Source organism: Natrix helvetica, assembly GCF_964273705.1.
Source record: "Natrix helvetica genome assembly, chromosome: 2".
NCBI lineage: Eukaryota > Metazoa > Chordata > Lepidosauria > Squamata > Natricidae > Natrix > Natrix helvetica.
Genome location: NC_138552.1, coordinates 83,643,387 through 83,669,614, shown reverse-complemented (window position 1 = coordinate 83,669,614; position 26,228 = coordinate 83,643,387). Strand labels below are relative to the sequence as shown.

General features: G+C 42.9%; 1 protein-coding gene across 1 annotated transcript in view; it reads right to left on the bottom strand.

Annotated features, from left to right (window-relative positions):
- LOC309387749 (ADAMTS-like protein 1) overlaps positions 1-16,027 on the bottom strand; it is a 267,422-nt gene extending 251,395 nt beyond the window's left edge. Inside the window, exon 1 of the mRNA XM_081944501.1 lies at positions 15,827-16,027. Within this exon, the coding sequence (XP_081800627.1) occupies positions 15,827-15,883 (57 nt within the window). The 5' untranslated portion in view covers positions 15,884-16,027. The remainder of the gene's footprint in view (positions 1-15,826) is intronic.
- Between the last annotated feature and the right edge of the window lie 10,201 nt (positions 16,028-26,228).

Sequence of the window (26,228 nt, the reverse complement as noted above, 5' to 3'; positions counted from 1 at the left end):
AACTACTTGCTTAAAAACCATGTTAATATGGTGAATAATATACAGTATTCAATTTACCTGGCTAACAACAAACTAGGCATCTTTTTCCTCTATGCAGGAGAAAACCCGAACAACCAAAGACGTACATACAAACACCCGCGAAAACCTCAGAAGATATATATATATATATAATCTCTGCTTCTCCTGCAATTAAACTCATATATCCCAGCAACTTTTTCTACTGGCTGCAACTGCCTATCATTTATTGCTGCTAGTAAATAAAATAGTATTTACATTGTCACTGAAATAACAATATACACAGTGCCACAATATGCTCAAATTTCTCACATACTCCCTTCAAATTGATTCCCCCCTCCCAGTTTAAAGGCTATTAACATGAAAGCATAAAATGCATCAAGTTGTAACACCTGGGGGTCATTTTAGTTAGCAAAATCAAATTCATTAGAATCCTGAATGAACAGCCAGAAATAATAGACAATTCCCCATGAATCCAAACTGGGAAATACAGCTAAGGCAAGGTCATTGTTCCTTTTCAAAGGAAACAAATAGATAAATAGCAGTGCCTAGCAGGCAATAGATATGACAGTTTTATGACGTCCACAATTTGCATCTGGCATTGAGCTTAACAATTTATAACAAGATTGAATAAATATCCATTAAGAATGCTTCTTGGTACATTTAGGGACACTGAAATTGCACATCAAAGAGAAAAAGGAAAGCAACGATTACAATGAGAAGCTGCAAGCTTATTTCTTTACAGGATTACCAAAATAAAAACCATACAATACCATGCTAAAAACAATATCCACAGAAATATGGCAACATATATTCAATCTGAAGCTTGTGAAAAGACTTTATATGACTCCAAGCCTCCTAGAATCACCTCGGTGAGATGGGTGGCATAATAGTTTATTAATAAACGAATAATAAATAAAAGAGATTTGCTTCTGACGTTGAATAGCAATAAGATTCAACCCTTTTTCTAAGTCCATCTCTCTCTTGAGAATTCTCCTTTACATGATCACATAACAAACAGATGGCAAATGCAGCGCTATAAAGTTGCAGCGCTAGACTGATAGATGTTATTCATGGCACAGAGCTACTGATGTCTGTATACAGGAGGCCTGCTAGGCAATTGAACCACTTCCACATGACCTGCCTCCGTAGAATTCTAATGATCCGGTGGCAGGACAAGGTGCCAGACACAGAAATCCTCTCCAGAGCAGGCCTGCCATCAGTTCACACGCTGATGATGAAAGTCTAGACACGCTGGACAGGCCATGTTGCAAAGATGCCATACCCATGATGGCAAACCTATGGCATGCGTGCCACAGGTGGCACACGGAGCCATTTCTTAGAGCATGTGTGGCATTGCCCTCTCAGCTCCAGCCAGCTGATTTCGGCCTTCATTTTTGGCCATTTGTTGCCCTCCGGAGCAAACTTCCAGGTTGCCTGAAGGGCCGTTTTTCGCCCTCCAAAGGCTTCCGGGAAGCATGCAAACCAGAAGTCAGAAAACAGGCTGTTTCTAGCCTCCGGAGGGGCTACGGGGGGCACACACACACATGGCCCCCCATGCTCCCCCCGCTTTTGGCACACGGTGGCAAAAGGTTAGCCATCACTGTGCCAGACCATCACGTCTCTAAACAGCTCCTCTATGGTGAGCCGTCTTAAGGAAAGCACACAGGGGACAAAGGAAGCGATACAAAGAAACATTGAAGGCCTCCTTCAAGTCCCTGGATATCAACACCACCTCCTGGGAAACCCTGGAACAAAATAGTTCAACATGGCGCAAGCTGATCTACCAAGACTGCCAGACATCTGAGGACAGAAGAACAACCATAGCACAAGAGAAGCGGGCACTCCGCAAAGCCAGAGCTGCAAATGCTGCAACAATGGTGCCCACACATGTCTGCCCGATATGTGGCAGAACATTTCGTGCCCATATAGGCCTTACCAGCCACTTGCGGACACATTGTGGGCAGCCCACAACCTGTTAGATGTCAAGGTCCTTTGAACACGATGGACGAACATACCATTACATGAAGTCAAGACAACTTCATCTTGGCAATAGGAAAGAAACCTCCCAAATGCCAAGACACTGAATTATATCTAGGGCTGCATTTTTATGTACTGCGTAGAAAGTCTCACTGAATTCAGTGTTGGCTTTACAAACTGTTGCAATCATCACTTGTTGAATAAGTCATGACAGCAGGGTCCTCACAATACACTAACCCCTCATTTTTTTAAAAAGAGCATAATGGCTTGGAGCAGACAATAGTTTGCCATGCCAAAACTAAACAAATCACATTATACCTTAGTATCAATATGAAATCAACCAGTGGATTTCCCAGCTCCTGCCCACTCAGCAGTTCAAAAGCATGTGACAATGTTCCATGTGGCATTTAGTCATGCTGGGCACATGACCACAAAAATATCTTCGGATAACTCTGGCTCCCTCAGCTAAGAAATGGAGAAATGGAGAAATGGAGCACCACCCTGGATATGACTGGAAACGAAAAACCTTTACCTCCACCTTTTTATGGACCAAAACATTTAGTAAGATTGCTTTCTCTTATGGAAAAAAAGGCAGAAATGGATATTGAAATACTTAACAGGCAGCCTGGAAACAAATTGCTTTTTGTTTCCAGTATTTTTCTAGGATAAATAATAAACATATGAAGAAAAATCAAAACAAAACAACACACACATATTTGTTTGGTATAAGAAAACAATAAAATTAGAGGCAGGATGGTTTGCAAAATATTAATGGGCTTAATTAGGGCTACTGCATCTACCCTGAAAACCACTTCCAGCAATCTGATCAAGTAAATTGCAGGTATTGGTCGAGGTAGTCACCAGGAGTTGAGGAGGCAAAATAATATATAAATAAAATTTAAAAACAAACCACAATACAGAATCAAAATATTTTGGCATACACAATGCAATGGCATCTTAGATATCAAAACCTCCGCAGGGGAGGAAAAAAAAACACAAGTCCATCTTAGCCACTTTCCTAAATGCCGTCATCAAAATGTGATGCTATCCAAATAGGGGACTCTTTTGACTGCTGGCACATTAGCTTTGATCTTGTGCTCTGATTTTGCAGTGAGAATTTGACATCAGAGTCTGAAGTCATTGCTCTATACAGAAATGAGGTACCTAAGTGAAACGATAGAGCTATGTGGGTAAAGAGACTCAAAGAATGTACACTAACTCAGCTGGCATACCCAAATGCCAGTTGCATATGCAAAATGAGTAGCCATGGGCGGGGGGGGGGGGGATGCACATTTTTGGAGTCAGCATTGGAAAACCCTTTCCTTCGCACAGCTTTAACCGTAGAAACAGATGGGTAGCTTTAGCATGACAGACATACTTGCACAAAAGAAGAATGCAGAATACACTTTCCTACATACAGCTGCAAAACAAAGAATTGAAGGTTCGGTCTACTGTGCAAATGGTTACTCTTGACAGCTGCAACATGGGGGGCAGGAGAGAAAGGACAGCCCTCGATAATGTGAATGGGAGGTGTTATTATAGTCAACCAGATTCACATATAAATTGAGGGTAGGGGAAAAATATTGAAGGGAAAAAATACCGTATGCAGAGAAGAACGATAAAGACGGTGAAAGACTTCGAAACTAAATCTGTGAAGTGTGATTAGAAGAATTGGGTTCGTTTAGCCCAAATAAAAGAAAGCTAAAAGGAGACATGATGGCAGATTTCAATTATAGGAGGAGGAAGGAGTATTTTATATGTTCGCTGCTTTGAGTTACTTATAAAAGCAATGAAGGTCGGATAACAAAACCCTTAGCAAATTAACCAATAGTTGTTACAATAGAATTCGCTACTTGGCATTGGCATCTTTGTCTGGTCTATCTTGTAAGGCTGATAATTGCTGAGAAAGGGGCAGGTATCTCAACTGCAGTTTTCCAGAAGCCTTTTGAAATCCGGATCAATGATGCTGAACTACTGTTTGATGTGTTGATTAATGGGAGAACTGTTCTATTTCGCCCATCTATTTGGATATTAGTATGGTTTAACTGGGAGAAGAGTTACCAAGGGTCCCCTTTCTGACACGGAAATATTTATGCACAAATGAGGAAGTCATTTTGGCGGATTGGTTAAAGCGTATTCCTGCACATGAGAAGGGTAGATCCACAAATTGAGAGAAGCCTACTTCTTCTTTGGAAGAGCAGGGTTTAACAATATGGTTTGTCTTTGTGTACATTTGTCTACATTTTTTTCTTTTAAAAAATGGACATTATTTGCATTTGGAAAAGTGATAGAGGAAAAGATCTTCTTCCTTCTGCAATCCCAATCTAGATCAGGCATACTTGGTATTCGTATATGAGAAACATAGGCAGAGCTCTATGTGTCTGTGCTATGGTGGAGGATAAAGCCATTGCGGCAACGGGTTCACTGCCCCATTGTTGGGTGACCGTGGCCTAGTTGACCTCCTGCACTATGGCGGTAGGTGGCCGTTTTTCTTTCTTTGAGCCTCCGGGAGGGCAAAAACTGCTTCTCCTGGGCTCCAGAGGCCCTCCAGAGGCCAGAAACAGGCCCATTTCTGGATTTCTGGACCCTCCGGTAGGCCCATTTCCCACGCCTCCCTGAGCCTGTGTGTGGGCCCTGCACTTACCTGGAATGATGATAAGCATTCAGAAACTGATGAACGGGCCGAGGGAGACTCCTGGGAGGAGCAGGGTGGGGTGGGGGCGCCAGCCAAGGGGTGGCGTTTGGAGGTTTGCTGAACTGGGCAGAATCCTAGCTAGAGGATGGCTGGAACCCAGGGCCGGATTTTCCTATAGGCTAACTAGGCTTCTGCCTAGGGCCTCAAGATCAAGAGGGGCCTTTTATTTTTATTTATTATCTGTGCCACATTTTTTATAAAGGTTAGTACCAATTACAACATGTTTCATTTAATATATTGATATATATCACAGTAATGATGTGTTTTATTATCTCTCATGTAATTTACAAACTTAAAAATGGGAGGTGAAAGGGCCCCATAAGTGGAATAGCCTAAGGCCTCTTTTCATCTAAATCCGGCCCTGCTGGAACCTGTGCAAACCCCCAGCAGCCCACCCCTGGATAAAGCCCCTTCTCTCCTAATTTCAGTTCCAATTCAGCTCAGTTTCTGCGCTGATTATTCCTTAAATTACGGCAAGTTATGAGAATAACGCGACTCATATTTGGCCCTGATAGAATATGATCAGTCCAAAATCCAACAACGTGCTTCAGGAATGAGTGGGAACCAGAGGTGGTATTCAGCTGGTTTTCTCTGGCTTGGATGAACCGGTAGCGGCAGCTGCAGGAGGCTCTTCCCACTCTCCCTGACATAATGCTCAAGCACTGTGCATGAGCAGACGGCGGTGCACATGCGCAGATGCGGCACATGTGCTCACATTTGCGAACCGGTAGGGAAGGTAATTGAATCTCACTGCTGGTGGGAAGATACACCATGGTTTCCCTGGACCGTTTTTTTTTTAAAAATTCCATATAGGATCTATGAATACTTCTTCTGGTTATCCTTGAGGAAACAATCTATTAATTCAAATGTAACAAATCATTGTACAGTTTGTTTAATTTATTAATCTTTCATTCTTTTAGGGTTCCAAAGTAAGATTCTATTTTTACAATATATTTAACGCGTACTCTATGTACATTACAATGTAATGAACAATGCCAACGTGTTTCCAAACGGAGACTTTGTTCATGTGCACAAAAAGGCGATTGATAATTCACCTACCAAGTAGCTAAACTCAAAGCATCCCAGAAATACTTCCTGTTCTCATGCTGCATATTGAACCCCTTGTTTCCTTCCCTGCTCCAATCCTGTGCCTTAGGGAAGACCAGTAAAGGGGCAGCTGACCTTGGCAAGGACTCATCCTGCTGTTTCCCATGGTCCTCTTTCTTCTAATGCCTCCTTATCCGGCAATGGATCAACACTATTATAGTTCTCCAGTAATTCAACTGAATCTGCCATAGTCTACTAATTCTTTTATGGTTGTTTTTTAACCCACCGCTTAGGGTCAGGTTCAACTCATCCGGACAAGGAATAGCAGTTTTAAGCAGGTTAAAAATGGCAGTGTCATCATTACTTCTCAAACTCCCTCTTTCCCATTGTACATGTGGTTACAATCAGGGGTGAAATCCAGCAGATTCTGACAGGTTCTGGAGAACCGGTAGCGGAAATTTTGAGTAGTTTGGAGAACCAGCAAATGCCAGCTCTGGCTGGCCCCAGAGTGGGATGGGAATGGAGAATTTGCAGTATCCTCCCCCTGCCACGCCCACCAAGCCACGCCCACCAAGCCACGCCCACAGAACCGGTAGTAAAAAAAATTGAATCTCACCACTTGGTTACAATGATACAATGTGAAATACAAAAGCTGAACTCCACTTCCCACAGTAAAGAACTGAGTAGTAGCATTTTACCACTATAAGATCAAAGTAGACCTGAAGGCTTCTTTGAAACTAACTCAGCTCCTGATTGGAGCTCCTATGTCGTCATCTCAACACAGTGGGTGTTCTTCCAGGACTATTCTTTCGACCTTCCAGTCTAAGCTTTCGTTCCTCGTGGTTTCCCATCTAGTTTGAATTTGCTTAGCTTTCTCCAAAATCAGTCAATGTTGGTTAGATGTGCGACTTCCGCAATAAAGACATGGATATCTACAGAGTCCGGTGGCCCAACCCCCTTGTTTACACTTGTTAGCCTGTCTCTTGTAAGTTATATCCTGCCCATCCAGTGGAGTTGACATTCTTGTCAACTTGGTTGACCTTTGCAAAGCCAAGTAATATTGACCTTTAAAAAAAAAAAATTCTGCCTTTGTTACTATATAAGTAACTCAAAGTGGCAAACACACATAATGCTCCTTCCTCTTCCTATTTTTCACCACAAGAATGACTTTGTGTGGGCTGGGCTGAAAGAGACTAACTGGTCCAGAGTCACACAGCCAGTTTTTGTGCCTAATGTAAAACTTAACAGTTTCTAAACTAGCATCTTTTTTTTAATTTTAAAGGTTTTTATTAGATAAACATTAAAAACAGACGCAGTACGCCATTTCTGGCATAGTCATTTCCATAGAGTTTTTTTTAAAATCTTACAGCAATAACAGTTTATATCTGTTACATAAGAATGTGTAGTCCGTCAAATTGCCTACCCATTAATCCCTTTCATTATAGAATTACTATCAGTACATACACATATTCAATTCCTACCTATCGTACAATATTAATACCATATTTTCCATCTAAACTAGCATCTTGACCACTTCACAAAACTGGCTCTGGGGTTATGACTTAGTTTATGATTAAGGTCTGTTCTTAGCCTTTAGGTCCCAATCAATCTTACAAAGGGAACAAGTCAGTGAATGACGGATCATGACAGATCTCAGACCTGCTCCAATTCAAAAGTATGTGACGGGGAACAACTAAAGCCCATACACCGAGAGGTGGGCTGCACTTACGTTCACAAGCGATTCGCTGGTTGTGAGCGAGCGGGCGTATGAGCACTAGCTTTGCTTGCACGTGCCCCTTTGGGAGTGAAACGGAGCTTCAAAGAAGCAGGTAATCAACTCAGGCAGCTCCGGTGAGTAAAGCAGGTGTGGCATGAAACGCAGCTGGGCAGCGAGGGCAGAGGGAAAGAGCCAGAAAGTTAGTTATAAATGGATAGCTTAGCACAGTGATGGTGAACCTTTTTCACCTTGGGTGCCAGAACCATGTGTGTGCACGCGCCTGCATGCCCACCCCCATAATTTAATGCCCCCCTGCGTTCATGCCTCCTATGCATACTCACATCACCTCCCCTGCTGCCCCGTGCATGGCTTTCTTGGAGCCTGGGTAGGGCAAAAACGGCCTCCTTCGACCCCCCGGAGGCTGGAAACAGTCCGTTTTCCAACTTCTGGTGGGCCCGGTAGGTCTGTTTTTTGCCCTCCCCAGGCTCCAAAAGGTTTTTAGGAGCCTGGGGAGGGTGAAAACAGCCTCCTCTGCTCCCCGGAGGTCCTCCGGAGGCCAGAAACAGCCCATTTCTGCCTCCTGAAGCCTCCGGAAGGTGAAAAACAGCCCAACACACCAACTGGAAGTTCGGAAACAGACTTCCAGGTTGCCCATTGGGCCGTTTTTCGGTTGGCCGTTTGACAAAAATGGTCAAAAATCAAGGCCGAAAATCAGCTGGCCAGCGCACGCATGCGTGCTGGAGCTGACCGAGCAACATCTCGCGTACCCTCAGGAATGTCTCTGTGTGCCACCTGTGGCACGCGTGCCATAGGTTCGCCATTGCTGACTTAGCACAAGGATGAGTGGGTGGGACAAGCTAAGGGTTCGCCCGAACCCGCATGACCATGCAGCAGCCCACTACTACACCTACATCTACTGCCTAATTGGAATTTAACGACATGGCAGGACTTAGTAAAGAGTTAACTACATGCAAGTAACTTAGTACATCTTTCTGTTCTGAACCAACACCTAGAATACATTTCTTTTGGAATGTCATTTCTTTATAAATATAACTGAAGCTTCCCGGAAACTACTGAAGTCACACTAACAACTAATGCTTGAAATACTACGACACTCTGAAAGAGCTCCATGTTCTCCCATGGGGCCAGCTTACTTCTGGCTCACAAATAGTCCTTTTTAAGTAGGAGACACATGAGTCTGGTAGCATCTGGGGGCAGTCTGCCTTCTCATTTGTGAGACTCTTGCTTTCTCCAATCTCCCACTGCCTCAACTTGGAGATGTGGTAGATTTCACGGCCAACCTAAACCTCCATCCTTCTTAGTTACTTTCAGTTAAGCTTCACAATTCTTTCTAAAATGCTTTATTCTTCCATTTTATAGGCAGCCTTCATCAGCAAACAAGATCTTAATCCTCGGAGTCAGTTGCTAGTTAGTTTAACAATTCCTCTAAAAACTGTCTCTCTTGATTTTCCTTCCTTTTATAAATAACGAAAATTGAACTTTTGCCTACAAACCTAGTTGCAGCTGTACGTTTGGCCAGTTCATCCAAGACTGTAAGGATCTGGAAAGCACACCTGGCTGCTAATATTCAGTGTCACATCCCAATCTCTGCATTCAATGGGAATTTATATGCAACAATCCGGTTTTGAATGGATGGGAAATAGCCAAATATATGACATGTCCTTGGAAGCCCAGAAATATATTTTTGCTCTCTTTCTGGCTGGAGTGCGGTGAGAGCTTTTTTGTGAGCTCCACAACTTGCCTTCTCTCAAGGCACAGGGCATTGACTGAATAACAATGTTTGCATTGGAGTCAGAATTACTTTATACAGTTCCCTATCTTTTCTCAGGGTTCTCAGGTGTGAAGATGATCACATGGTCCCTTTCAAACTGTTTTGGAGAAACTGAGGAAGAAAAACAGCAAGATACTGCACAAAGCAGGGGTGTCAAACTCAAGGCCCGCGGGGCGAATCTGGCCCACGGGGTGCTTAGATCTGGCCTATGGGGCTGCCCTGGAAAGAGTGAAGGACCAACCTGCGGTGCCTCTGCCACCGAAAACGGAGCTCGAGGGGGCCACATGCTCTGTTTTCGCTGGCAGAGGTCTGCAGGAAGCCGTTGTGGGGACAGCGCATGCCCCCAAGCTCTATTTGCGCTAGTAGAGGGATAGCAAAACAAACTAAAAGCATAACCACCACGCCTCCTGGCCACGCTCCCCCCCCTGAGGTCAAACACAACCCTGATGCGGCCCTCAATGAAATCGAGTTTGACATCCTTGTCATAGAGGCGCCCTAAGAGTTGGAAACATGGGTTATCTATAAGCCAGTTCAATAGATTGCATATCTTGACAGAGGGGTGCACATTTGGATGGTTAGAAGGCATATTAAGAGCCATGGTGGCACAGCGGTTAGAGTGCAGTACTGCAGGCTACTTCTGCTGATCAGTTTGGCATCTCTACAGGCTCAAGGTTGACTCAGCCTTCCATCCTTCCAAAGTCTGTAAAATGAGGACCCAGATTGTTGGGAGCAATATGCTGACTCTGTAAACCACTTAGAGAGGGGTGTAAAACACTATGAAGTGGTATATAAGTCTAAGTGCTATTGCTATTGCTATATTAAAAGTGTCACTATAGTACAGGTAATCCTAAGATTACGACCACGATGTATAATGAACACAAACAACATACTCCTCCCTTCTGATGGAAGAAACTGTGATGGGTTGTAACTCCTTGAGTGAATCCTTTGGGGGAAAAGTAGTCTTACTGCATATGTACAAAATGATTTTAGCATCTCACCATTTAAAATATGGTTCTCTTTTGCAAACTGGCTGGTCCCAGGGCACATCTATAAATGACATATAGGGATCCCAACTGAAATAATTCTCCCTCTGTACATCTAAAAATATGTATGGATGCACATAGATAAGAACTGTGGAAGTTTTGGAGAACTGTAGGGCTGGAATGATTATCTAGAATGAATCAGAGCTTCTGCAAAAAGCTCTGAAATGTCTGTTTATTTCTCTTCATCCTATCTTTTCTTCAAGGAGCTTATGGCCATGTACGTAAGCAGCTTAGGCTGGGAGACAGTGATGGGGTCAAGTCAAACAATGAGTTTAACAGCTTAGTACATACTTGACCCTGTCTTAATGGATTTGTGTTTTATTCCTAAAGGCTATAAAAAAGATTGATAAGCAATGCTGAAATGGAAAAGATATTTCCCTCCACTCTCTACTACACACACACACACACGCACACACACTTCCAGAATAGGAAAATAAGCCTTCAAAAATTGATGAACTAAGATCCCAGCAGCTGTAGCCACTTTGGCCAGTGGGAAAGGGGATTGATTTTAGCAACATCTGCAAGGTCATAAGTTCCTAGTTCATAGGCTACAGGACAGAAAAGTCATGCTGCCCTGAGTAGTAGTTTTCCGTAGATTGCTAGAATAATTCAATTCTTTGTCCTTCAGTCTCCGTGAACTGACTCACGGAGCATCTTCCCAGGCTCCCAATCGTAGCACCTAAGGCACAGTACGTGAGCAGGAACACGGAAAGGAAAAACTAAAGTCCTTTCCTTTGAGACACACCCTAGGCTCATCCTGGGAAGCCAGCCATATAACCTGTACATGATCCAAAGCTGGTTCCTCTCTGCAGGGTGTAGGCTGACTCACCCACTCAGCAATTCTAGTACAGTAGCGGGAATCAAAAGAAGTTGAAACACTTTCCTGATTCTCGCAGGAACAGTTGATTGTAAATCCTGGCCACATTTTATTCTAAGCAAATTCAATGGCAAACATTTCACTGAGGTAAATTGTCGGGGAGGAATCAGATCTGGCAAGAAATGAAGAGACTCTGAATCAAGAACATTGGTAGCCATCTTTCTTCTCTGGTAGGTTCTGGAGCAGGGGTGATACTCACTTACCTTCCCTACCGGTTCACAAATGTGAGCATTTGCACGCGCCACCTCCGTGCATGCACACAGCTTCCACGCATGCACTTTTGGTGGAAAAAGGGCCTAAATGGGATGCCATAGAGCCGGGGCGGGTGAGGAGAGCCACCCGCGATTTCCACTACCTTTTCGGGCAAACTGGTCCAAACGGGTAGAATACCACCTTTATTCTGGAGGCCTGGAACTGGGCACCAATTTTTGAGCGTGTTAGTTTGGCTCCATCTTTCCATATTTAACGTCTCCCAGTAATTCGGACCAATGTTATCTCAGGGGGAATTTTGGGAGAATAAAAAGGAGCTCAATTCTATTTTTCCCATTTCTACTTGATATGCCATGTTAAAGAAGTCTTTCCAATGACGGTCATGCCAAACATCAATAATAGGCTAGAACCGTGATGGCGAACCTATGGCATGAGTGCCGGAAGTGGCAAGTAGAGCCATCTCTCTGGGCACACGATCCATCACCTGTTGCTCTTCCAGTTTCTGGTGCGCCACACAGCTGCAAGAGCAGCTGCCCAGCACATGTGCGCATGCCGGGAAGATGATCTTCTGGGTTCCAGCATGGGCATGCACAATGGCCACCTGGTCTTCTGGCTTCTGGCATGCATGCACGCACAAAGACCAGTTGGCTGGTGTGCAGGTGTGCACCGGAAACTCATCTTCTGGCGCACACATGTGTACCAGGCAGCTTCTCCGGTTTCGACACTCGGTGCTGAAAAGGTTAGCCAACACGGGGCTAGAAGCTACAGCAGTTGAAATCACACTTCTGGAGGGCATTAAATTGGAGAAGGATATCTTAGAATGATAAGACACAGGCGAAAATCACTTTCACTTTTTTCTTTGCACATAAGTAGCTTATCTTAGCTTCCTGTAAAGCCACACCTTTAAAGGAATAGCAACCTTTGAAGACACAGCTATACATTGACCAAAAGAGAAATAAGATGCCTACACTTTTTGTATATAACTTAATACTGCACTGACTTTGAGATTATTTTAAATGGGAAAGCTAGAGATCTGCAGATCTGTATAATTTATTCTCTACTCAGCTAGAGGTTTTCACTACATATTTCTTAAACACATACCTGATTTTACAATAACAAGCAGAAAGAAACATTTGCCACATACACACAAAATATCCACTAACCAATTAACCTCTTAATTTTGCCCCCATTTATTAATCTCCTTTTATATCAAAGAAACATGCAATTTTTTAGAGGAGCGTTTTAAAAACTGCATTCCATGGAATCCTAATAGCTAAAAAAAAGTTTATTAGAATACAGCCAATTTTTATTGTTAAGAACTTTTTTCCTTGATAAGAGATTCTGGGAATATTTAAAAAAAAATAGATTCCCCGCCCTGAAAAAAATTGAAAATTCCTGCTTTAAAGTTCTAGTACATTTTTTAAAGTACTTTACTACTTGGTATAAATTATGATGACATTAGCATTCAGTGCATAACATTTGGCAATAAAGATGAATGCTTTTATTTTGCTGAACAGTGGAGAAGACTACCAAGACTTGTTTTTATGTAGTTAAATCATGCCAGTTACTCCAGTTTGTCCTTAAAAAAAGAAAAGGGACAGGGCACCCTTCCAATTAATATAAAGCAAGAACTGGGCTAGGTGTCCATTTTTGAGATGCAATTAAGAAATGCTAAACCTTTTCTGAACAGCAGCATCTCCCACAAACAGTCTGTCAGCAGTTTATCTGCTAGATCACAAGTTATGGGTAGGGTTAATACCTTTCATTCATTCACCCATATTATACTTTAAAACTTGTGTTCTTGCTGGATTAAAATTGGCAGTCCAAATATATTCCAAATATAATAAAATATCTATGGGGTCCTTGGTGCTCTTTAAGCTTCATGGTTTTCTTACAGATGTTTCATTACCAAACTAAGTAACATCAGTGCTCCTCATGATATTACCTAGTTTGACAATGAAACATCTGCAAGAAAACAACCAAGTTCAGAAAGCACCAAGGATCCCACAGTTCAATCCTGGGCTATAAATATTCTCTCCCATCAAAACAGCATCTTCTCATGAATTGGGGAGAGGGATGTGACGTAAAAAAAGCATCAAGGATTTTGGGAAACCATACTCAACTTGTGAGCAATAAATATAAGATATATGTAACCATTAAAGGATATACAATCTGTATATAAAAACGGTGGTGTGTGTTTGTGTGTGTGTGTGTGTGTGTGTGTGTGTGTGTGTTCTGGCATAACTTTAGAATGCCTTGAGCAATTTCAAACAAACTTGGTACACAGATGACTTACTCTCTGGAAAAAAATACTGTGGGGGTAAGACACCCCTAACGCTCCTTGGGGTGTGTGTTCTGTTAAGATACAGCCTGTTGTGATATACTGGCTTCTACTGTACAGCGCAGTGGAGTTGCCACGGTAACAGCTTCAAAGTACTCCACAAGGGGGCTCCCTCTGGTAAGGGGGAAAATCCAACATTAGAAATTACATTTGGTCTGCAAATTTCCCCCCTATAAATAAATATTCGGGCAATCCTGGGTAATCAGGTAGTACTACATAAATTGAACAGAATAACAGGGTTGGAAGGGACCTTGGAGGTCTTCTAGTCCAACCCTCTGCTCAAGCAGGAAACCGTATACTGTTTTAGACAAATGTTTGTCCTTCTTAAAAATCTCAAGTGATGAAGTACCCACAACTTCTGAAGGCAAGTAATCAATTGTTCTAACCGTGAGGAAACGTCTCTTTAGTTCTAGGCTGGTTCTCTCCTCAACAGAAAAAAAAAAGAGTTGGAAGAACAACACAACTCCTTGTTAGACATAACCCAATTACTGCCGAGGTTGCAGGAATGAAAACATTCTTCACACCAAGAAAGCGGACCCCTGGAGTTCTTGTACTAAAAGCTCATTCTATGCACCTTAAACCTTCTCCTGTGTGCAAGGGCAGGGCCAGTAATGGTGATAGAAGTGAAGCTAATTATAGTAGTGGACATTGGCTGAAAGTAGAACAGCCTTCCATAACCAGCCACCCTCCAGATATTGTACGTTAAACAGCATTTTTCTTCATCTAGAGGTAATATTGACCACACTGGTTGTGAATGATGGGAGCTGCAGTTCAGGACATTTAATAAGATTAGGGCAGGGAATTTCTGAACAGTAGCCCAATTCTATAGATTCAATTCAAGAGAAATTCCAGTGAAGCGAATTCAAGAATCCAAATGACTGGAGCCAACTGAAATTATATGTGATAGTGCCGTCACTAAGAAAGTACGACCCTCCATAACTACGAAACAAACTCAGGAAGCTTGCTATGGAATGGTTTGCTTAATTCGCATCTGCACATGATTTTTTTTCCCTTCAGCATTTGCTCCAAAAGCATACGGTAGGTCTTTGCTTCTTTCCCCTCCTCTCAGCCATTATGAAATTGCAAATACGAAATATATTGTTTCACCGCTGCCTCCACACAACACATGAACCACATTTGTTTGCATTGGAAATGATCTTCAAACACCTGGTGGGGTGGCTGCATTGGAGGTTGGAAATAATGACAATTGGTCCCTCACAAGATTATTCCCAGGGACACATATTAGTGGTGGGATTCAGCCAGTTCACACCCCTTCGGGAGAGCTGCTTGTTAACTTTCTGAGTAGTTTGGTGAACTGGTTGTTGGAAGAAATCATTAGGCCAGAGAACCAGTTGTTAAATTATTTGAATCCCACCAATGGGCCCATTCATTTCCAAGAGCAGACGGAGGTACCATTAGAAGAAAGAAAAGTCACTGAAACCCAGATTTCTCTTCTGCTAAAGTAGCGCACCCTTACGTCCGAGAGAGAACTTCCAGCGAAAAAATTGCGTTTCGCTGGAAGCGAATCCAACAACGGGCACTGACCATCTAGCAGGGGAAGAGAGGGGGGGGGAGACCTGCTTTCCTTCCTAAGGCAGTGCGGGAGAAATAGTTGGAAGACAGACAGAAGAAGGGGAGGGGGGAAAAGGAGAAGAATTAAATCAACCCCCCCCCTCCCAATCTCTTGTCCAGGTCAACCACCGAAATGTCATTGCAATGTAGGCTGCTTAGCGTACATTTAAAATGACAATGAAGTTACGTCTAAGTCTAAAAGTCTCTAAACCAATACTGCTGGTTTCAGAGAAACTTTGTGCTTTTATAAACGGCACTCCAGAAGTCGCTCTCCGCAACGCGCGTTCGCGAAAGCCTGCCAGCAACGCCCAAGGGCAGTCCACCGACGCCTAGTAGTATTATTATTATTATTTTAAAGACCGGTGTTTAGCTGGCACCTCTCAACGCGACCTCGGGGCAACTTTCCAAGAAAGCGTTTCCAAAGGTGGCAGCCCCGCTTCCCCTCTCACCCCCCCCCCGCAGCGCCCCCCCCCCCAAAAAGTGTTGGAGACTCCTTCTCTAAGCAGGATGCAAAGAGTTGGAATAAGCGCCTTTTACCAGAAGCAAGGAAGCCAGGAGAAGAGCGCTGGCGGTTGCCCGGCGGCAATAGTCCATGCTTGGATCTCAAGGCGGGCAGGCGCGCTGGGAAAAGGAGGCGAATCGCCGCGGCCGCCCGAAAGACTCCGCGGCGCGCTGCTTGTCAAGGCTCGGCGGCAGGCAAAGCGGGAGCTCTTAACGCTTCAGCCGCTGCCGATCAAGCTTCCATCAGTCCCGCTCGCTCAAACGTTTCCTGCCTGGAACTGGGCGAGCGGGAGAGGTGGAAGGAGGGGGGGGGGGGAGTCGATCTGCACGGAATCTATTTTCCGAACAGGCAGCCAGCCAATCAGGCCTCGGCTAATCAGACATGCCGAATAACAAAAGGGAAAGGGGGTCCCGGCGAAGGATAACGGGAGGGCGGAGGAAGAAAGGGACCGGGGTGGAGTGCGGTGGGGGCTGGGGGTGTTTAGTAGGAGATGAGCGAGCTCGGCTGCGAAACCTGGGAGGATCGGATCGTTTGTTTCGCCCAAAGGGAGCAGCGGTGGTGTAGAAGTTGCGAGGGAGCTGTTGCTTTCTTTCTTTCTTTCTTCTTTTCTTTCTCTCTTTCTTCTTTCTTTCTGTTCTTTCTGTTCTTTCTTTCTTTCCTTTATTCCTTTCTCTCTCTTTCCCTCTCTCTCTTTCTCCCCCCCCCTTTTTTTGCCTTCGCGTTATTCCGCTCAGAAGGAGTCTTCATGCAGGTCAATATAGAACGTCTGTCTATGGGGACGCGAGTCGTTAGAAGCAGGAGGGTAGTTAAAAAAAATCACTGTCAACCCCTGTTGATAAGCTTCTGTGCTTTTTTTTTTTTTTTGCAGGCATCCGGGGTTGGCCAAACCGTGGCAGATCGGCTCAACCAGCCGCTGGAAACTTGGCCAAAAGCGTACAGTGTCACTTTGTTTGGGCTTGTAAAGGGTCTCCCCACCTGCCCGCATGGACGCACCCATGCAGGCTTTTAAGGGCTGGGGAACTGAGGTTAGCTCCAATTCAAAGGGATGATCTTACTCCTTATCAGGGTGGCCGAAAAATAGGCAGATTCTGGAGAGCCAATGGACGGTGCAACCAATTTCCCAGACAGGTGTTGCTCTCCCTTTTAGAAGAGGTCAAAAAAGTCAAGATGGCAGCCACTATCCTGGTAGAAGCACTACCCTTTTTTTTAATGGAATACAACACATGTATCAAAGGATGAGGCTTCAATCACAGGATCAGGTGCCACCACCGTGCAAGAGCTGTGGTGGTGCAATGGTTAGAATGGAGCATTGCAGCACGGCCAGGAGTTCAGTTCTCACCAGGCTCAAGGCTGACTCAGGCTTTCATCCTTCCCAGGTCTATAAAGGAGGACCCAGATTGTTGGAGGCAATATGCTGATTCTGTAAACCGATTAGAGAGGGCAGTAAAGCAGTGTGAAGCAGTATATACGTCTAAATAGTATTGCAAAGTGCTATTATGACCATCTTTAATTTTTTTGACACAACTTCCCTTCTCAGAGGAGGGATTGAAACAAAGGTTGTAGAGTCATCTATCCTGGACACTCAACGTGTCCAATAGTGGCCTGCTAGCTGAGGAATTCTTGGAGTTTAAGTAAACAAGTCTTAAAATTGCCAAGGTTGAACACTCCTGCTATACACTTTGGCTTTCTGCAAGGAAAGAGGAGAGGGGGTGGACTTGGTGAACCCCCTTCCACCTATCTAATTCTGTGATAGGATAATAAGAATGTAGGTCTTGCCATTTCACTGGGGCATGATTGAGGATGAGAGTACTCTAATTGAAAACGTCCTTCTTTGTTTTTATTTTAAAATTAGCTGAACTAGCGTTGCCTGGTATGCATAAATATGCATAGGGGGAAAATGTCAGGACCGTTAATTTATAATGTTTGATTTTCCCCCTTACCAGAAGGAGCCCCCTTGTGCGTCCTGTGTGTATTTGTGTGCACTGTGAAGCCGTTACCATGACAACTCCACTTACCATGACAACTCCACTGGAAGCCATTTTATGGCAGTACAGTAGAAGCTATTTTAAGGCACAACAGGCTGTATCTTAACAGAACACACACCCTGAGGGATGTTAGGGATGTCTTACCCCCACAGTATTTGTTTCCAGACAAGTAAGTAATCTGTGTACCAAGTTTAGTTGAAATTGCTCGAGGTGTTTCAGAGTTAGGCTGGAACACACACACACAAACATTTTTTAATATATAGATTTAATACTTTGTTTATTGGTGTCTATAATTATAAAAGAGATTTTCAAAGTTGCTTTGTAGTAGTAGAGCCAGTTTGGTCAACTGGGTAAGGCACCAGGCTAAAAACCAGGAGACCATGAGGTCTAGTTCTCCCTTAGCCATGAAAGTTGGCTGGGTGACTTAGGGCTTTCTCAGCCCAACTTACTTCACAGAATTGTTGTGGGGAAATAGGAGGAGGGAGGAGTACTAGGTATGATACCTCTCTTGAGTTATTTATCAAAATAATAAAGATGGGAAATAAATTTACTACCAATTGAGCTTGATTATTGGTAACTTCATAGCTATGCTGTGGTGGTTTTATTGGCAACAATCCTGAAGTGATACACCACTGCTTTCTTTGGGGAAATCCCCCCACCTATCCCCCTCTTCTCCCTCCCAGATCTTTCTTCCATGTAATCACCAGTTCTGTGCCTGCTGCTGGGTTTTATTTCCTTTGTGATCTAATTTCCTGAGGTATGGTATTATATTTGCAGCTAAAGATAATTTGACAGGAAAATTGGCCTGTATCAGTTCAGTTTGCTAGCAGGATTGAAGATTGTGTTTTTTTTTTAAAGGGGGGGGATTGGCACAGAGAAGCAATGTGGTAGATGAAGAGATCTATAGTTTTTCTCACTATGTATTAACATACCTGAATACAGTTCCAAAATTTAATTGCTATTTAAATCCTAATCAGTTACTGAATTGTGGGGATAACTTTTTAAAACAAATTTTACAGTGGCTGAGTCTACTGAAGAACATATATGGAACAGTCTTGGGACAGAATATAAGACAAACAACTGTTTTGAAGAGAAGTCTTTATGTGGTCAAGTCTGTTTCATGATATATGCACATGGAGCAATATTATTTATTCAATTTATTTAGTTTGCCACTCATGTACAAGGTAACAGGAATAAGAATAAACACGAATAAGAACACAGGAAATGGGTACAAATAAATGGGTACAGTAGGCATGCTGGTGCGCTTATGCACGCCCCTCTTAGGAATGGGGTGAGGTCAACAGTAGGCAGTTTAAGGTTAAAGTTATGGGGGTTTGAGGATGTAACAGTAGAGTCAGGTAATGCATTCCAGGCGTTGATCCCTCTGTTGCTGAAGTCGTATTTTCTGCAATCGAGTTTGGAGCGGTTTACCTTGAGTATGTATCTATTGTGCACTTGTGTATTATTGTGGTTGAAGCTGAAGTAGTCACCGACAGGTAGGATGTTGTAGCAGATAATTTTGTGTAGTACGGTTAGGTCAGACTGTAGGCGGTGTAGTTCTAGATTGTCCAAGCCCAAAGTTTCGAGCTTGGTGGCATAAGATACTCTGTTGCGAGTAGAGGAGTGGAGTACTCTTCCCATGAAATACCTCTGGACTTGCTCAATTGTGTTAATGTCCGATATACAGTGTAGATTCCAGACAGACGAGCTGTATTTGAGAATTATAGCAAGCAGATCTAATTTTATAAACACCTAGATTGCGATCTTGTACTTACCTGGGAGGAAACTCTTCCATGAGCTCAGGTAAATATCTAAATGGATAGGGATTGGGTTGTCTGGTGAATCTGGAAATACACTTTTGCAACAACAGAAGGGAGCCTCACACGTGGAAAGGTTACAGGTCTTTGAAAGGTTGATACAACCTCAGTAGTAAGATGAAAACCAGTGTTTGTGAATAGTTGGAGATTTTTCTTCCACTTAGAGTTGATCAGGGGCCAAGCCTGAACCCATGGGGAAGGATGAAAATGCCCATCTTAAAAGGAAGAATCCGGTTTCTCATTTCTCCCCCCCCCCCTTTTTTAAGGTATTGCTATTTAAGTCTATCTGGAAACCATTCTTCATTTTTTTTAACTAATCAGAGTTGAGGAAAAGGGAGTCTGCATCTGTTCAGGGGCACTTTTTTTCATCTGCATTTCATATGTTCTAAGGTTGAGACTGTATTAAAAACAGAAGCCACAATTAAGCCCTTGGTCACATTAATTCTAGGAACACGTTTGTTGTGTGTGTTTGTGTGTGTACACATTTGTAAACTTTGCTTTGGAGTGTTGAAGTTATTTGTTGTTGCAATATGAAAGAATAGCAATTCTGCAAATAGAATGGCTGTATTTACCCTGTTTTTATTCCAGCTTACTGCTTTTAGAAATTTATTATCTTTAACAAATTCTAACATTTGATTTCTACCCTAAACAGGCAGATTTGTACATTCTGGGCATCTGAAAATTAGCACTCCTGCACATATTTATAGTCATTACCAGCATGAATTGATCAAAAAGTTCTAATCCTAAAACCACACAGATAAATTCCTTTTCATAAAATTGGCTGATGCTTGCAAACAGCGACAAAACTGAGCCAAGATTTTCCTTTTCAGAACTCTCAGCATCTGCAGCTAATTAAACTGGAATCTACATGTACACAATTTACAAGCCAATCGTTGTCCAGTGTATTAAAATCAGTGGGAATTACTACATGCAAAAAAATGAAGGAAGAAATGTAACAACATTTAGCAGGTTGCCAAATAGCAGAGCCTGCAGCAGTGTTTCTCTCTCATACAAATACACAAAATTTGACAACAAAATGTCTAAAGCATAGCCATTATGAACTTTAATGTAACTTTGTGCAAGGCTCCCTAGTTTCATCTGATTGAGACGTAACAATTTCCAGACAAAAGATGATTACATATAGAAGGGTTCCCATTTCATTCTCCAAAGCACCTGAAGGCAGGACAAGAAGCAATGGATGGAAATTAATCAATGGGAGAACCAAACTAGAACTAAGGAGAAATTTTCTGACGCAACGATTAATCAGTGGAACAATTTGCCTGCCAAAGTTGTGGGTGCTGGAGGTCTTTAAGAAGAGATGGGACAACCATTGTCGGAAATGGTATAGGGCAGTGATGGAGAACCTTTTCAGCACCAAGTGCCGAAAAGAGAGCTTTGCACATGTGTGTGAGCTTGTCTGGGCCGCAACCAGGAAGAGAAGCTGCCCAGGGGGCATGTGTGCACCGGAAAATGAACTTCCAGCAAGTCTTCAGGTTATTGCCGCACATGTGCACACGCCAATCAGCTGGCTGGCGCGCATGCTCATGCCAGAAACCGGAAGACAAGATGTTGCAATTACAGAGATATTTCATATTCATGTTTCTAACTCAACCTTTGTCCACAACATATTTAATCAATAGGAAATGCACAGCTCATGACAAATGTAAAGTTCATCAACTTCAACTTTTTATTTAGAAGGTTAAGAACCACAGATAATCTTCCCCAAACTTCTAACAGTTGCAGAAGTTTAAAGGTGGATATATCCATGCCAAATAAATAAGAAATGCTTAAATTGAATAAATGATCTCAAAGTATTTTTTTTTAAAAAAAACTGCAATGGTTTTAGAACAACTTCTCAAAATTATATTAACTCTAAATAATAAAATTAAGTCAAATGTAAGATGACCTCCACTAAAAGAAGGAAATGGTGGGGAAATAAGATTAAGGGAGAATGCATTAAGAATGCATAAGCTTCACATTTCACACAACACCTGTTGTTAAAATTACATTTTCCTTCTCTTGCTGCTCAAGATCTTTTGCTGAAGAATGGCCATAATCAAATATATTAGTTCAAGCCAGGCTTGGTTTTTAGTTTAAGTGCATAGTTCTTGATCTGGATGAAAAAGATCTAGAATAAGAATACTCTTAAATTTCCATATTGATCATATATTAGTTCCTATCTTGTCACTTCCACACAAAATTAAACACATCACAACTCAGAAGCTAGTTTAGAGGCTGCTGCAGAGTGTTTCCTCCATAGCAAACTATCCTGATGAAGCCACATATCACCAAGAAGGAACTGGAGGATAGGGAAACTGAAACTGTACTTGAAGGCTTAATGGCTATCTCTTTATAGACCAGGGGTGTCAAACGTGATGTCATTGAAGGCTACATAAGGGTTGTGTTTGACCTCGGAGGGCCGGGGTTGGAGTGACCAGGGTCGGTCTGGCCAGCTCGACAGCACTCGTGTCGGGGGCGCCATTGGTGGCCCAGAGTGCCAGTGAAAACGGGCTCCCCATTTTCAGCTGCAATGGCCTCCTGCAACCCTCTGCCAGAGGAAACAGAGCTTTGTTTTCGGCTGTGATGGCCTCCTGCAAACCTTTGCCAGGAAAAACAGAGTTCGAGAGGACCCTCCTGAACTCTGTTTTTGCTGGCAGAGGCACTGCAGGCCAGTCCTTCACTATTTCCAGGGTGGCCCCACAGGCCTGATCTAAGCACCCCATGGGCTGGATCCGGCCCCCTGGGTTAGACATCCCTGGTATAGACAGTGAAAGACTTCCATTAATGTCACTTTGGTAATGTCACTTCGGTGTTTTGTGGACAAACTGCTACTGACATCAAACACAAATATGTAAGAGGCATGTACAAATGTTGTGTTGTGACATCACCAAGTACCTTTAATCACAGCTGCTGTGGATGCTCAATGTAGTATCTGTGGTTTAAAAAAATGTCGGCTATGTCTACATGAACCTTTTACCCCTATTATGCAATTAAACCAACGTTGTGGATTCATACAATGCTGAATCAGAAACTGAACTAATTACATAGGTCGGGTCTATGCATAAAATAAGATAATACGTGGTTGGTTGGCTCGAAGTTCAGGATATTCTGCAAACATTTTTTTGTTGCATACAAGAAATAGAAGGTATGTATAGAATAAAAGGATTGGTCAAAGCTAAAAATAAATTGATGCAGGGCAAAGAAAGGAAACCACAGGAAAAATGTGATTAAAGCCAAATATGAAAGGCAACATATACATTTCAATGACATTTTTCTTCTCAAAATTTCCCTACAGATGTTGCTCTTAATGACAGATGGGTTTTCTGCTGTTGAAACAAATAAACACTTTAAAAAAACAACAACTATAATGTCCCTTAAGTATCTCTTTGTCCTCGGTCATTGCTAATGCATTTGTTGCTACATGGATATGAGCCAATCTCATCTAGCTCTCAAGATTGGTAGGGAAATAATAGACTTGGAGCTGACTTGTACTGAAGCTATTTACTCAAACACTGTCTACATCAGCAAAATGTCAAAAAACAACAACAACCCAACCCCACATGTTGCCTATATTATTTAGTTAAGGTTAGAGCTTGGAGAAGACTCCTGTGAGTTCCTTGGACTGCAAGGTGATCAAACCAGTCAGTCCTAGAGGAGATCAACCCTGATTGCTCTTTAGAAGGCCAGATCCTGAAGATGAAACTCAAATACTTTGGTCACCTAATGAGAAGGAAGGACTCACTGGAGAAGAGCCTAATGCTGGGAACGATTGAGGGCAAAAGAAGAAGGGGACAACAGAGAATGAGGTGGCTGGATGGAGTCACTGAAGCTGTAGGTATGAGCTTAAATCCAGAGGATGGTAGAGGACAGGAAGGCCTGCAGGAACATTGTTCATGGGGTCGCGATGGGTCGGACATGACTTCGCAACTAATAACAAGGTTAGAGCTAGGCTTAGAGATGGGCTAGACTAGGGATGAGATGAAAGCAACATTGTTAGTAAAGTCCATGTAAGTGGTGTTGCTAGGACATGATGTCATAATCAAAAGAAAAAATAAAGTAAATCGGTGATTACTTTTCTCTGTCTTTCTAATTAGATCTGCAAGCAAGCAAAACTTAAGAAAGACAAAACAACTTCTAGAATAATTAGGAGACATGGATGTCACTGCTAAATATCAGAAAATGTCCTTTCATAAAATAATAGTTTTGTTGAAGTTTTTTGTAAACGTAGAAGAACTAATAGAAACTAAGCTAGAATAAAAAAAAGAAAAATAGAAGAAAAGTTCAGAAAGTGCAGAAAAAAAGTTAAAAAAAATTATTATTGCAACAAAAACAATAATAAAGAAGTGGCTTCTAACCTTCATCATATGATGACCATAAGCGAATATAGTAATTTTTCACCTCCTTTTAAATTTACAAAAGAAACCTCCTTTTCCCATAGGCTGGTTTGGTGCCAGGTCTTTGTTGGATATAATGTTTTAATCTGTTTGGTTTTGTAGTTTTAACATGTTTTTAGAGGTTATTTTAACTTTTGATTGGGAGCCACCCAGAGTTGGTTAGGAGACGGGCGGCTATATAAATATTTCAAATGAAAATAAGTACATAAATAAAATCTACACAGAATTGGAAATTGTGTCTTTTCAGTCCTGATTTGGCAATATCAAATGGTTTACCCCGATCGAAGAGTCCCATATAGAGGCATTGCCCAGGATTTCTTGTCACATCTATACCATATCCACATCCTTCTCTTCCCATGAAGACACATCATCCAGAATTTTGGGTTGCATCCGTGTATCGATTTGTCTTTTCGTATTTTTGGTAATCTCCAGTTGCTGTCATCCACGCCTTCAGCTCTATAAGGTCTATGTCAGGTAAAAGTTTTTTAGCATTTCTTCTCATCTTCCTCTAAAACATTTATCTATTGACATGGTATCTTATCTGAGATATTAGATATTCACATCTCAATCCAGCTCTCAAAAAACTCTTTTAAGATAAGAAAAAGTATAGCGGCCTCAGATATTTTAACTCTTTCTGCCTGGTCCTTCAGTTCCCTCTAGTGTCCATTTGTTAACTTCCTCAAGTCTCAGTTCCTGATATGGCTTTAATTCTGTTTCAGTTGTTTCTGAGTATATATTATTTAATTATATACCGTACTTGCTTTTCAAATCTTACAGCAAAAATAACTGGTATTCCAAATCCTTCTAGTCTTACAGGCCATTTAAAACTTTCTTAAGTGTGTGTGTGTGTGTGTGTGTGTGTGTGTGTATTATTTTTAATTCTCTAGTCTGTTTAATTTTTTTTTAATCTAAAGAAGAAGGTAAAACACATTGGTTGTCAATTTAAAGTTGCTGCTTTGAAAGTCTCTATTATCCATAAAGTGGCTAAAATGAACATTTCCAAATGTGATGGGAATGACCATTTCCTGACCTGGCGTACGAGGGATGCGATACTGTCCCGTCTCTCCTGCGTGAGGAAGACCCTGCAGGTTCTGGAGTCGATCACGGTGCCCAGGTGTTGGATCCTGGAGGAAGGCTCCAGGTGGCTCTTCTCCATATTGACGGAGAAACCGTGGTGTTGTAGCACGTGGATGGTGACTTTGAGATCCTGACACACCCTCTGTCTGGACGCCGACATTAACAAGATGTCGTCTAGGTAGCAGACGATCCTCACCGGTCGAGCTCCGAGGTGTGCGGCGACGGCAGCCAGGATCTTGGTGAACGTCCGGGGAGCCGATGATAGGCTGAAGGGTAGAGCCCTGTACTGGTAGTGGTAGAGCCCTGTACTGGATGGGAACGTGCAGGTACGCTTCCTTCAGATCGATAGAAGTCAGGAAGTCACCCTGCCTGATGCAGCCCAAGATGGTTTGGAGGGACTGCATCTTGAAGCGCTTGTACGCTAGGTAGAGGTTTAGCTTTTTGAGGTCCAGGATGGCTCTCACCCCCCCCCCCCCAATGCCTTGGGGACCAGGAACAGGATCGAATAGAATCCCCTGCCTTCCTGATCCCTGGGAACCTGTTCTATGGCTGCTATGTCCAGAAGGTGTTGGATCTCTGCCTGCATCATCTGTCACTTGTGGGGCAACCGAGGTATGGGACAACGAATGAACGATTGCGGTCCTGCGACTGGGGGTAGGGCCTGGAAAAGCTCCCCGAGGTGGAGGGGGAGTCATTGTTCCGAAAGGGCTGCCAACGAAAATAGGGGCGGCCCTTGCTGTCCTGTTTCTTAGAAACCGCTGGGAGTATCTTCCATTTGTCCTTGGACTCAATTAGGACAGAGTCCAAACAGCTTGCCACCCTTAAATGGAGCAGAGGCCAATTTCCATTTGGCCTTCATGTCGGCCTGCCAGTGTCTTAACCATAGCAGGCAACGGGTGGTCACATTAGAGGCCATAGCCCGTGAGGAAAATTTTGTGCCGTTAAGTGAGGCATCGGCTGAGTATTCGACCGCTGCGATGATTTTATTCACGTCCTGGTGTGACCTGGTATCCCCAGCAGGGAGGTTGGCCAGCAATTTGCAAAGCCAAAATAGAGCTGCCCTGCTGAAGTAGGAAGAGGAAGAAGAGGGCTTCATGGCCCATGCGGTGGCCATATGGGTCTTATGACAGGCCTTCTCCACCTTCTTGTCTTCCGCCTTCAACC